Source organism: Seriola aureovittata, chromosome 21 (assembly GCF_021018895.1).
Source record: "Seriola aureovittata isolate HTS-2021-v1 ecotype China chromosome 21, ASM2101889v1, whole genome shotgun sequence".
Classification (NCBI taxonomy): domain Eukaryota; kingdom Metazoa; phylum Chordata; class Actinopteri; order Carangiformes; family Carangidae; genus Seriola; species Seriola aureovittata.
This window is the reverse complement of record NC_079384.1, coordinates 18,493,673-18,507,607: the sequence shown is the minus strand read 5'-3', so window position 1 is coordinate 18,507,607 and position 13,935 is coordinate 18,493,673. Positions and strand designations below refer to the sequence as shown.

Below are 13,935 nucleotides of genomic sequence, written 5' to 3'. Positions count from 1 at the left end.
TAAGCCGCCAAAGAAAGCTAGCCAGATTTAAGCAATTATATTTTCACAAGTTTTACAGTGAGTAACAATTATTTTCATAAATAAAAACTAACACACTGTTCGGAAAAATGTTACAAATGTATTTGCACAAAAGAAGATGTTGCACATAGTTTCTTTACATACATATTTACAAATCTCCTGGAATACTTTACACTGTTACTTTAAAACCGTGTCTATAATACAAACAAAAAGATTTGTACAATAGCTCTCAGAAACTACATGTTTTTATTCTGTTAATTATCATTAAGATGAAAAAGAAAGAGGCAATGAAAACACAAACTAAAGAAGGTATCTGAGGGAGCTGTAAGACAACGGGACACATTAAACGACAATCAGTTGAACATTTCAAACACTTACACCCTTTTTTCACTCATGCATTTACACTTAAGGATCAGTTAAAGTTTGTGAAGGTTTATTGCTGAGCTTCAGTTATGGAAAACAGCTACCAGACCTCTGACCTCTCTGTGGAATCTCTCTCTATTGGGACTGGTTGAGTCACACATTACATTCTAAAGAAAAAGTTAAAGTCTGTTATTTTCAGTTCATGTTGCAAAAAGGTTGCTCTCTATGTATCCACTTGCTAAAAGAATATATATTATAGCATTAAGAATAATGCAAACGTGTTCAAATCGCAGAGCTGCTCTCTATGATTCCTCCTCTTTAGACAGCGCCTGCAAAACAAAAACACAACACACATCAAGACTCTGTGGATAACTGACAATCAACGACTATTCATTGTGTTTTACTCAAAACTGCAGTCACCTGTTTGAGGAACTGTCGTCCAAAGTAATTCGTAGCCATGTTCTTTAGGCTGGTCTTGCCCCCCACTTTACACCGCACATATCCATAGAGGTTGGCCCCTTGCAACACCACACCCATGATCACTATAGGCTGAGTGGAAGATGACAGACATTTATCATTTGACAAGGAAAATGACTGTATGCCAGTTTCAACCTTTAAATCTGAAGACCTACCAGCCATTTAATCCTGAAAGAAAAGAGGGTGCTGAAGGCAAAGATGACCCAGAGGACCGGACAGACAATCAGCCCGAGCCAGAAGATTCGGGACTCGGAATCTGACGCTTGTTGCTTCCCAGTGCCCTGAAAACAGGATATTCTCACAGTTAGGACATCTGCAAATACCATAGGGCCAGCTGACCGTAAACAAGTGCATTTATCAGAGCTCAAAGAACCACAGAACAATAACACAACACACAAAAAGCAACATGGGACACGCTGAGGAGCATCCCACCTTCCTCGACTCAAACACCCAGTGGCTTCGTCCATCATCGTCCACCTGGTTCCACCACCTGAGACCAACCATCAACCTCCCAGTGATGTTCTGTAAATGTAGATATTTATGACATTATAATAAAATTGACTAAAAAAAATTGTAAGAATGTAGCTTACGATTATTTTCATTATCGATTAACGTTGCTGAGTCGGAGTATAATGACACAGCCCTTTATAATTTCTCACAGCCCATCTCTGTGTCGTTTTGTCTGATCCACAAAGATATTCAGTTTAATATAATGTATGACGCAGAAAAGCTTCAAATTCTCACATTTAAAAAGCTGGAGCCAGCAAATATTTATCATTTTTGCTTTACAAAATAACTAAAATAATTATTCAATTATATAATCAAAATAGTTACCGATTAATTTTTTGTCAATCGATTAATCGACTAATAATTGCAGCTCTAGAAAAAAGTAATGCCACAAAGCAATTAAGAACTCAGGAAAGTACAGCTCAAAAAGTAAATGAACAAAGGTTATATCAAGTTATCATCAAAAAAATACAGTTATAAAATAGAAAATGTATGACAAGTAAATAAAGTCACAGAGGAAATCTGCACACAAACACATTATATTTTACGTTTTACATACACAAGCATGTGTGTGATGGTCAAGGAAATGAGGTGATAATAACAAAACAATTTAAACAGATTTAAATTTGAATTTACAAAAACTGCTTTCCTTCATGTTGTTGATTCAGCCCTTTATGTGTCAAGAGTAAAGCTCTCCCCTTGAAGAGGGGGGTATTCCCCTGCTCTCCTTATAATATAACTGCGTAACAAAACTCCCTGTTTTTGGAATAGAGAAAATTTATCTTGTAGTAAAAACTTTACCTTTACTGTCCAGAAGTCACATGACAGCAGAAGGATGATTGCGACCATGCAGGCGATGAAACTGCTACTGAAGATCTCACAGAGCAGGTAGACGAGGATGGCACTGACTCTGAAGAAGAGGTGGAAGAAGGACGCCACTGGATGCCTGGGCACAGATTTTTAAATGCAGTGTTGAGTAAGTATTTTCTACATCTTAGAAATACAGAAGTGCTACAGGGCTGCAACTAATCATTATTTTCATTATCAATTCATCTGCATATTATTTTCTCGTCTACCCAGTTTGTCCAAAACAATTACAAAAAGGTAAATATGCCCATTATGATTTCTCAAAGCAACAGGTGAAGTTTTTAATCGTTTGTTTTATTCAACCAAACAGTCAAAAACCCAAATATATTAAGTTTAATATCGTATGACAAACAAAAACGATCAAATCCTCAAGTTTCAGAAGCTGGAGCAAACAGATGTTTGGACTTTTTCTTGAAAAGTACTGGACAAGTGTTAACAGCTTACAGCCTTGAATCCCCTGTAAACGTACTTAATGTTTTTCTTTGACCTTTTCCCAACATCCTCCTCCGCATCAAACAGAGACACGTCTTCATCATTGGTATCCTGAGGGATCAATAAGGAAGATACTTTAATCCTTGGAGACACACATGTTTACAAAACAATCTCAACTAAAGCCGGATCTTTGTTTACAGCTGGACTCTGCTCATCACGCCACTTTACAATTTGTAATGATTGCAGGCTCACACACTCATGATTGCATTTCTTATGAATCATTAGGAGAAAAATACACATGCTGATATTTATTTACAAGACATGTACCTGTATCTCCAGCCTTCCATCGTCTCATACCAGATACTATAGCACTAGATCTGCTAATCAAATTCTTTTAAATGTCCAGAAGCTGCACTAAGTGCTTGGCAGAATTGCATTCTCCTTTTATGCATCAGGGCCATGGAATGTAATACAATTACTTTGGAAGCACTCCCCTTATTTAATATATCTAAAAGACTCTTGCAAACTACCCTGAAGGAAAAATGTTGTTGTTTGTTTTATATGAGTCACTTAATATGAGATGGACTGTGTTCCAGATATCGATGGCTGGCCTGTATATTTCTCACCTTCTTGTTTAGCTTTTATGTCCCGTTTGTGTCTTATTTTCCTTTATCCTCTCTCTTGTTTAGCTTCTCTGTATTGTCTGTGTTTTATCAAGCGAAATTGTTTGTTTTATTTGTTTTTAATTATTTTCTCTATTAATCAATGAATTGCTTTGTCTGTAAAATGTCGCAAGTTATTATAATTTCCCACAGTTCAAGGGGATGTATTCGAATTTGTTGTTTTGTGCGATCAACAGTCCCAAACCCAAATATATTAATTTTGCTGTGTACAACAATGAAAACCATTAAATTCTCACATTTGAGGAGCTGAAATCATCCAAATTTTGCTTTAAAAAAACTCCACTTATAATAAAGTGTTACTGATCTGGGTAACGCTTTAGTGTTATCTTTTCTGTGTTTAACTAGATACTGAAGCTGCTAAATGAATGCTACTAAGCCTTTTAAATACATTTACCAACTTTAATTAAAAGTGACTAATATACATAAAACGAGGCGAGGTCCAGTTTATCAGCAGGAGTGTTGTTAATGATTTAATTTGTGAGTTCATAGTTTTGTTTGATCATTATAACGATGTAACAGAGGGACAACGGAGCTAACTTTAGCCAGCTATCTTAAGCTACCTCGGTGGTTTGAATACACGGCTACAGGCGGAAAACAAACACTCTGTTGTGTGTTCATCAGCAGAAAACTGCTCTATTGTGTGGTTTTGAGAGCGTTAAAGTGAAGTTACGTTACAGTGCAGACGTGTAAATAGCTACTAAACCTATCATGCTAACTACTTAGCAACATTAGCACGACAGCCGTTCAGCTCAGCTGGTAAATACTTTGTACTGATGAGCTAACTTTACAGAGTTTTCAGCCATGTTTAACATGACGCTACTTTCACCGTTTGACATATTGACAGATAAAAGAAAGTATCATTAGAAAAGTGTCACTTACTTCTGTTATCATGTTGAAATTGGAGAAGGCTCTTCCGGTTTACATGCTCAACTCACGTCACTGTGCGCCGGTGTCATGTGACCCACGCGTGCACGTATTACACAATACGTCATTTTAGCGTCACGTTTCTATTTTGGTTGTTGAATAATTTCTTTAATCTGAGTGTTTACTTTATCTATCTATCTATCTATCTATCTATCTATCTATCTATCTATTAAAAACAGGATGGACAGTTCCACAGTAGACAATTTTCAAAATAAAAGAGGGAAAACATCTGGACTTAATTTTAGGGTTCAGACATATGAAGAAACTTTATTTTAAACCTTGCATGAAATAGTTGAATCCAATCCTTATGTGTGGGCCAAACAAAAATAGATTGTGATTTTACTGTGTTACCAACTTTGTACATGTTTCTTCAATGACAGTCTATTCTACCTTGAACCTTGAACTTGTTCATTCACTACATTAAGTAGGCTACTATGCAAAGGTTTTAAGCACTAAAAGTAAAGTGAGGATGCTTTTAAAAATAAAGCCACAAATAGTTTTTATTTATTAACTAACCCCATACAAAGTGCAGTAAACAGAGAAACGGCTAAATCAAATGAACACTTTAAAAACAGAACCAATTCAAGTGCCATATACTTTGCAGGTAGGTTGTTCCAGCACAGTTCTTCTGTCTCTTCATATGATCCCAGACTCAATGGGGTCAGACCATCTGTTGCAGGACTCTATCTTCTTCTTGTCTCTGAAGATAGTTCTTTGGCGGTATGTTTGGGCTCATTATCCTGCTGTAGAGTGAATCTGAGACCAATCAGATGCCTCCCTGATGGTAATATGTGATGGATAAGAATCTGAAGTACCTTGAAACTGAAGTAATTTTGATTTGAACATGTCTGAGGTCCTGTTGAGCTGTGAATGCAACATCTTGAATATCATAGCAGCATTTCAGTGATAGACTTTGGAAAACTATATTTGATTATTTCTGATGTTGAAGCCAAAACAACATCCCAGGTTATCCACCCAACATCTGTGGTCTGAGTGGCAGGTTTTCCATTTATCCACTGGACAATCTCTAAGGAAATCCATTATAAAACTGAACAAAAGGATTTTTTCTTTTCTTTCTTTTTGCAAATGAAAATACAAAGTTTTATTTGCATACAGACAATATAGGACATTTCTGAATTCACAGTGTGATGAAAGGTACAGTAACAGAAGTCCCAAATATAAACAGGTGTATAAATATGACTTGAGCCCAAATGAGATAAAAAAAAAACAAAAAAAACAAAAACAGTTTATCATATTAGTTTTGCAACAAAAGTAATCTAGTGTAAACAAAGTTAACATGGTAAGACTTTTCTTGTTTTCATGTTTTCCCTCCTATATATTCCAGATAATAAGTCTATTTTAGGAAACAGTACAGCTGCTGTTCATGAAGTCACAGCTCCGTTTGCAGGTGAGGTGGGAGGAGAGGGGCTTTTGAGCCGTAATGGTTCTCCAGGTGCCACCAAGGCGACGATATTCTCCTTCTTGGGCAACCAAAAAGCCGGGTAAAGAGGCTCCAGGAACTCTGCCTTGTACTCGTGGATGGGCGTCATGGAGTCTTCCACGCCGTAGAAAGCCAGGAGGCCTCGCATGTAGTCCACATACACCCCGATACGGGTGAACTTCTCCACATTGAGGGGGGTTTCCACACCACTGTGCCAGGCGGAGAATGTGCGTCCGTTCCACTGAAGACACCAGGAGAAGTCATTTCCCGTGATGCAGCTGTTGCTCTCGTTGCCTTTGCGGTCAATGCTCTTGTAGGTCACACCAATGTGCGTGCCCTCGCCACTGATGTCTACTTCAAAGTAGTTCCGGCCCAGATAGAAGCTCTCTGTGGCAAGAACTTGGCGCCAGTTCTCAAACCGCTCAGGTACATCAGGGTAAGGATGCTGCCATGGAGTCGTGTTAGTCACCTTCCTGTTTTCTTCCGTTAGACGCAGGAACTTATGAGCTGTAACATCATCAAAACTCATGTTGGCGGCATCTGGGAGAGGAATTTTAAAATTATAGTTTACTTGACATTGGCTTTGGTGGAGGCTCACTGAGTGCACTTCTAGTTTTGTTTCTTTGTTAATTTGATTGAATAAAAACTCAAATAGAATAAACAAGTGAATTCTGTGTTTATTAGGCCTGAGGACTGGACCAGAAACAGCTGTCACCAATGATCCTCTCTGCCCTCTAATTCCATTAAAGTGCACAGAAACACTATCACCTTCAGTTCTTTCTGTTGCCATGGGATTGAGGGACTTTAACATCCTGACTTCAACTACAGTACCTCTGTCCAATAGCAGATATTTCGAACATATAAAACACTTACACTTGAGGAAGTCAGCATGTGTTACTGGATCTGGTATCGACATGTTCTGTTTCGCTGCAACAATCTCATGAACTGTTGTCTTTATTCCCATTTTGTCTGAAATGGCAGAAAATATATTTGAGCGTGTGAAAACAAAACACAGTTTTATGTTGATTCATGCACAGTGTTCCTACAGCTGGCACAGAAATGCATGAAGGGAAACAAGTATTGGCTGTTTTTCTGCTCCTGTCAGTAACCTGATTTGCCTGACACACAAATGAGGTGAGTCATGAAGCCCACATGTTCATTCTTACCCAATCAGTGCGGCATATTTAGACACATGTTATGTCAGGTTAGCTCCAAACAAACGACACACAGGCAGAAAATTCTTAACATGTGTTAACACGCCCAGATGTACAGATACTAGCTGTTACCGCTAGCGTGTAGGCTTCCCTGGCAGCGGCTTCTGTGCTGCTTGTTCTTACCGTTCTTGCACGTCTCTTTGACTTTCTCTATGTATGAAGACACAAGCATGGCGCAGAGCTCCTGTGTGGAGTCAACGATCACACGACCGAGGGAGTTCAGGCGATCCATCAGGCCGATGTAGACCCCAGGCAGGGAGATATCAGTGGCTTCTTTCTTCCACTCTGAATACTCCTGGAAGACAAACCAGGATTTCAGCAGAATTCATACATTTTTTAGACTTGAATGTAACACGTCTTTCATGGTCAAATCGGTCAAAGTATGAAAAACCTTCCAAATGATTTTTATTCTGATATTTTTCATACTTTTTATGAACCTCATTCTAATTAGCAAGTACATGAACTTATTTATATTTATATCATCTCTATCAGCACTTTCCTGCAGTATATAACAAAAATTCCTAACATAATGAATGAAATAAGACCTGGACCTGGATAAGCAGCAGAAAATGGATGGATGGATGCATGGATGAATTGGCAAGAAATAAATTTATAGTCCACATATGAATTTTACATAAGAGATCTAGGACAATGGTACTGGGTATTCTTGCTACTTTTGGTTGAAATCACACCCACTAACATTGTAGAAGTGCTGTTATTGCCAATGGCGGGCTGGAAAAAATGTTAAAGACCTTTGTAAATGAAATGTAACTGTGACTTTTTAAAACCTTCTACAGCTTTTTAATCATTTTTCAAGACTTGCAGATACCCTGACAAACACGGTGTCATCCAGGAACAAGAACATGAGGGTTCTTTATCCTTGAGAAACTATCAATGGCACCATGTCTCAGACTCCATCCTGGTGGTGTTACCTGTAAGAAATCCACATCATTCTTGTTCCTGGAGAGCTTCTCCATCTGTGCCTGAGTCTTCTTCAGCTCCGTGCACCTCTGCTCCAGGTGGACCCGGATGCCCTCGGCTTGCCTCAGCGCCTGCTTCTCCTCGCCCTCCAGGATCTCCGTGACCTCCCTCTTGGCCCTCTCCATCACCGCCTGCAGCTCCTCAAACTGGCTGTTGATCACCGCCCGTACGTCAGTCACCGATTGCTGCAGGGTAGAGTTTTTTAATTTCTCATCACATATGGACTGAGATCTCTTTACATCCTGAGAGAGAGGAAGTTACGAATGTGAAAGCAGTGACAAATAACAGCTAAGGCGTGCATCAGATCACATGACGTTATGTAACTGCAACTTTACTGAGGGGACACTTCATTACCTCATCATCACACGAAACTACAGGAAAAAATGGACTTCCTCCCACACCGCAGGGAAAACTTTCAGGTTTGGGAGGCGCTGATACCTCAGCCTTTATAGGCCGGAGGATTCTCAAGCCAAAAATAGAAGACGCCAACTCATTTTTACACAATCTTGTGACATTCATGTGACACACACACACACACACACACACACACACACACACACACACACACACACACACACACACACACACACACACACACACACACACACAGTGAGATGAGGTTTGAGATGAGTCATATGTGTTTACCTCTATGGTGACTGTGTTTAATTGTAGTTTGTTGATAGCGTTCTCTGCTGCTGTCACCGTCTTCACCATCTCAGTCTGCTTCTCCCTCAGTTCCTTCTGTAAACACGAGAAGAAGAATAGAACAGGCTTCAGCAAGACTCTGCACAGAAACCACAAACCATGCTGTAATGCTGAAAATATGCCCAATCGGAAAGAATATGTATAAATGTAAACTTCTGGGTTTCTGTTGTTTCCTATTTTCCCTCTACTCTGTAGTAAAGTCATACATCCTCTTCTACACTCTGATATTTGTGGTTTTCAAGGCACTGACTTTTTGTTTTGAAGATTCAAGTTTGAATTCCTCAGGCAGGTCCAGGCAACTCTAGAGCTGAAGCTGGTGTTCAAGGAGATTACTGTTCCATAAGGTTTAGGCCCTAAGGGGAATGCTACATTTCCTTTGTTTCATATGGCGAGACTGGCCATCAAGTCCATGTTAAAAATTAATCAACCATAAGTTTTTTAAAGCTACTATATAAATACCCTACAGCTAAAACATGTACTAATAATATACCTAAGAATTTATGTTGGAAAGGGGTACAGGATGTTCTCTCTCCCAGCTCTTTGTATCAGTTTTAAACTACTTGCAGGAATATTTAAATAGCCACATGCTACGAGTGTTAGCCAGTAAGGCTAGTTATGTATTGTGTCAAGCACACACAATACAAATGTTTAGCCCACATGGATTTATAAGACAACAACAGCTGCAGTGGTGAGTGTGACAGAAACACGTTAATGTACGTTAAAATCAATATAAACTTATTCGCAGACAATTCTGTGATGTATTTACCCAAGGAAAAATCTATACTTCGCTTGAGTGTTTTGTTGTCTCAAGTTAAAAAAAATTATATTTGTGATCATATGTACCTGCTCTCAACCTCAGTCACCTGATCTCAACTTGAACCAAAGCAGATTTTTACACTTTCTGCTGAAATTCAACTTGAAACCTTAGTGACTTTAAAACTTTGCTTAAAACTAATTCTTATAATCTTCAATTTCTACATTGGTAGTTCCATATGTTCCACAACACTTTTGACCCCTACCTTGAATTGTACCATTGTATTAATATTTGTGATTTTTTGTTTTTGTTTGTTTTTGTCACAGAATCTTGGGAAGTTCTTTACAAATAGAGATATTATTATCAGTGATGGAAGGGTTTCAAAGTCTTTATGTGCTGTTACTTACCTCCTGTGAGTATATAGCATATATAAAGCTAATGATATGCTACACACTATATAGTATATCATTGAATTATTATTATTATTTATGCATTAAAGCTTCAACAGCATTTGACTCTTGTTGGTTGAGGTGGAACTTATTTTTAACTATTTGTATGATTATTTTCACTATAGACTAACCTGCTGTTTATCTAGCTGATCAATCTGTTTGGTTTGTAAAACATCAGAAAATAATGTCTTGTTCTGTCCGACCAGTAGTTCAAACCTCAAAATGATTTGATGTTTATTGTAATTTAAGAATTAGTAAAGCAGGAAATTCTGCAATCTGAGAAGCTGAAACAATGAAATCTTTATTTAACATCATTTAACTATGTTCTGAAGTTATTTCAGGAAAACTTCTGAAAAAAATTCTGGAAATCCCTCCTGAATAGAGGTAAGTGTTGTTAAATGCTGTTGTGTAATGCCGGATGTTTACCTCTCTACTGTATGTTTATGGGTTTATTTGTGGTTTTAACTAAATCTAAACCCCTTCAGTGGACAGTAGCATCAAACAAAGCAGAGGTCTGAGTCATGTAGAGAGGTCTCCAAAAAGTAGAGTTTCTAAAATGGAACATGAGCTCTGAACAGGAAGTTATTTCACTCTATTGTCTTCTATGTTTTTCTGAGTGTTGGTGTCTGTCCTGTGGAAATAAATGTCTATGAAAGGGAACAGGGAGAGTTGAAAAGTGTGAGTTCATTTCCTCTTTAGCAGCATCTACTTTCATTTAAACTTTTGTAGTATTAATTCCCTTCTTGTTTTCTATTAATTTTAAGACAAAGTTTTGCAGGACGGTAGCAGACACTGGTATTTTCACTTACATTTCCAAACAGCTTACTGACACTACAAGCTTCCCTGCAGTGTTTGCTCTACAGCTCTAATGAAGCAGTTTGAGGTTTTGCGACAACACACTCTTCAAATAACAGGTGGAGGCTAAGAGCTACAGATCTGTGCAGGAATGTTGACTGGCCTGAACCTGAGGGTCATGAACCGTCAAAAAGAAAGAGACAAATGACACTTTAGCTGAAGCTCAAGCGTTCTCTGCGTCAGAGCAGCTAAATAGATTCTAGTATCAAGTTTCCAGACTGCTTCAAAGGCAAATAATGCTGTTAATCAAACATGGAGCGAGCTCATTACATGACCTTTACAATGGATACTGAGTCAGAATTACTGGTTTAATTGGATTAAGTATCGAAAGCTGCATTGTAGAATGTGGGAACAACCGCAATGTATTTTGGAGATACAGCTCATCCCCTCTGCACCGGCGCTGAAGGTTAGATCCATCAAAGCCACTCAGTCGGACATGTGAAAGCACCAGTGTGATACTTTAAGGTTTACTTCTAAGCTCCTGATATTAAATTACAAATGGATGGCACTTGTTCTGTCATATTTCATTCATTTGATCTTGAAAACTTTTATTTACTCTATATTCCTTTATGTTTTTATGTATCTGCTCAGACCGTGGTGGACTCCTCCTTGGCCACATATCAAAAAATAAACAATAAAAGACAAACACTCAGCAAGGCTGAATGTGAGATTTAAAAAGAATACTTGGTCTAAAGTTCAAAAACTGCTGCAACTAAGAATTATTTATATCGCAGATGACTTTTTTTGATAAATCAGTTAATAATGTCGTTTATAAAATGTCAAAAATATGTGAAAAATGTCTATTAAAAGTTCCTGGAGATTAGTTTTGTCCAACCAACAGTTAAAAACCAAAGAAATTTAAAGCGATAGAAAAGAGAGAAAAGCAAAGATTTAGACCAGCAGTTCCCAACTGATGGGTCAGGAAACTTAAAATAAACCTGTGGGCTCAAGAGATGATTAAAGTGATAATAAAGGATATAATCTGTTAAAGAAAATTATATATTTTTTCTGACTTTTTTGTCTGTTTTTCAAGTGAAATATTGGAAGCTTTCCCCTCTACATGTTTCTAAAAGAAGACAAATCTGAGGAGAAGGTGTCCACACTGGGATATAAACTGTGATGTTGGGTTTGGCTTTTAACTCATTCTATTTTCTAACTGGAAATACTAGACCAAAGATGAACATGAGAAATCTAGATGTATGAACTCTCAGTTTTGAGGAGTTCTAATTGAAGTATACAAGAACACTTGCCTCTATCTGCCGCCGAGCCTCCACCACAGGGACGGTGTTGTGGCCCGTGTGCTCCTCCGCCACGCAGTCCTGACAGATGCAGCAGGCATCGGCGCAGCAGAAGATCTCCAGGGGCCACTTGTGGCTCTCGCAGGTCCTCCTCTCGATGTCCCTGAGCGGCTCCACCAGCCGGTGGTTCTGAAACTTCGGGTTCTCCAGGTGAGGCCGGAGGTGGGCCTCGCAGTACGACACCAGGCAGGTGAGGCAGGACTTGAGGGCCCTGCAGGGGCTCTCGATACAGGAGTCGCACACCACATCGTCGGGGCCCAAAGGTTCCTCTTTCACCTCTTCTTCTTTTGCCTCCTCTTTTTCTCCAGTTTCTGACTCTGCTTCTTTCTCCTCCTCTTCATCCTCCGGCTTCTTGGGGTCCTCTGACTCCTTCAGATCCTCTTGGATCTTGATCTCCTCTGCGATCTTAGAGTCCTGATTCTGCTCCTCTTTGCTGTTAATCACCGGAGCTTCAGCTTTTGTTCCGTTGTGTTTCAGAGCATCAGGTTCAGGCTTGTCAGGACACTGCAGACACTTGGGACACACTTTGTCCCAAAGGCAGGAGCCACAGAATGAGTGACCACAGGCCGCCGGCTTGTCTCCACTCAGCACACCTGAGCAGCCAGCACACTGTTGCTGTTTGGAGGTGGGAGCTGCTTCTACAGCTGCTGTATCTGCCATGTCTCCAGTGAAGCTCCCAGGCTTCACTTCCACTCTTGAATGCCCTCTGGAAATAACTGGCTGAGCCGCTTCAGTTCCTGGATCACACTGAAGAGCCTGGAAAGCCACACCTAGACGATGTGAACGTCAGTCCAAGGCCTTATAGTTTCAGTCTAAATGTTATCCGCCCCCTCAGCACTCACATGCAACCAGGCAGACAGGCCAGCAAACAGTGATACACACCCCCGTGCACAATCACTGCCCTCCCCTCCCCTCCCCTGAGGTAAAAGAGAAACCACAGGGTGGAGCTCGCGCTGCAACCGAGGAACACAGAGGTGTAGAGTTTCATTCCTCTACATGCACTGTGTTTGATCATAGACTGAAACTCACAAGTTCAATTGTGCACACACACTTGTTTACTCACCGCGCTGATGAAATCACTGAGTGCACTGTCACTCTGTCGTATCTGTCCTGAACCGATCTCCATGAAACTGAGGAAATCATCGCTGCAGCCTTTTGTCTGCTCAGCCGCTTCCTCTCTTCCACATGCCACATTCCTGCTGCTCCAAAATGCCAAGTGGAAAATCTAATGTAAACCAGTGATTGAATGAATCAGCATGAAGCATAGAGAAGAGTTCCGAGCAGACACTGCCACCCAGTGACCAGAGCCAGAGATCATCAGAGAATTACCCTGAGGGACTCTTTACTCTCATGTCTGTGTGAAAAAGTTCTAAGAAACATTTATCAAGTGGATCCTACTCACATCTACATGCAGCAGCAGCTGTCATGTGGTCATGTGATTAATCACATGTGTGCTCAGCCAATTGGAGACTTGGATTTTACCTCCTTTTGTTCTTTTATTTTTTAAATAATTCCTACTGTTTTGCTGAGTTTTATGATTTTTTTAATATGTTTTATACTTCAGTTTACTTATATCATCTTAATTATGTGTTTTTATTTGATTTTAGTCATCAACCAAATTATCTCATGATCTCATTAAACCAGGTCTTAGAATAGATCTCATCTGTCAGTCAGACACCTTGTTGATTTTAAATGTGCCCTATAGAAATAAACTGACTTGGATTTTTGCTGTGATTGTGTTCTGTAAATACCAGTATGATTTATTTAAGGATCATATATTAGTGTGAAATCTTTAATAAATTTAATTAACAACAACAACAACAACAACAACAACAACTGGCTTCTAACCATAAAAACTGGGGTGAAATTATATATGAATGTCAGGGATTGTAAACAAAACTAATGACAGCATTATTCTTGCTGTTTGGACCTGGGAGGAATGTAAAAAAAGAAGGAAATTTCAATCA

General features: G+C 39.3%; 2 protein-coding genes across 6 annotated transcripts; both read right to left on the bottom strand.

Moving 5' to 3' along the window:
• Positions 1–104: 104 nt before the first annotated feature.
• tvp23b (trans-golgi network vesicle protein 23 homolog B (S. cerevisiae)) lies at positions 105–4,323 on the bottom strand. Its single transcript, XM_056365763.1, has 7 exons — positions 4,227–4,323; positions 2,702–2,775; positions 2,167–2,311; positions 1,291–1,380; positions 1,014–1,139; positions 802–930; positions 105–710 (listed from the first exon to the last, which is right to left on the bottom strand). The coding sequence occupies exons 1-7, from the start codon at positions 4,236–4,238 to the stop codon at positions 684–686; spliced, it is 603 nt and encodes a 200-aa protein (XP_056221738.1). The 5' UTR covers positions 4,239–4,323; the 3' UTR covers positions 105–683.
• A 431-nt stretch (positions 4,324–4,754) lies between these two features.
• trim16 (tripartite motif containing 16) lies at positions 4,755–13,272 on the bottom strand. Of its 5 annotated transcripts, none has more exons than XM_056366851.1 (7): positions 13,032–13,272; positions 11,921–12,724; positions 8,553–8,648; positions 7,859–8,149; positions 7,050–7,221; positions 6,586–6,681; positions 4,755–6,219 (listed from the first exon to the last, which is right to left on the bottom strand). In XM_056366851.1, the coding sequence occupies exons 1-7, from the start codon at positions 13,092–13,094 to the stop codon at positions 5,654–5,656; spliced, it is 2,088 nt and encodes a 695-aa protein (XP_056222826.1). In that variant the 5' UTR covers positions 13,095–13,272; the 3' UTR covers positions 4,755–5,653. The 5 variants fall into 5 exon arrangements, with proteins under 5 accessions (XP_056222826.1, XP_056222825.1, XP_056222827.1 ...); XM_056366850.1 differs by having other exon boundaries at positions 4,755–6,252; positions 13,032–13,262; XM_056366852.1 differs by having other exon boundaries at positions 4,755–6,252; positions 7,859–8,092; positions 13,032–13,230.
• Between the last annotated feature and the right edge of the window lie 663 nt (positions 13,273–13,935).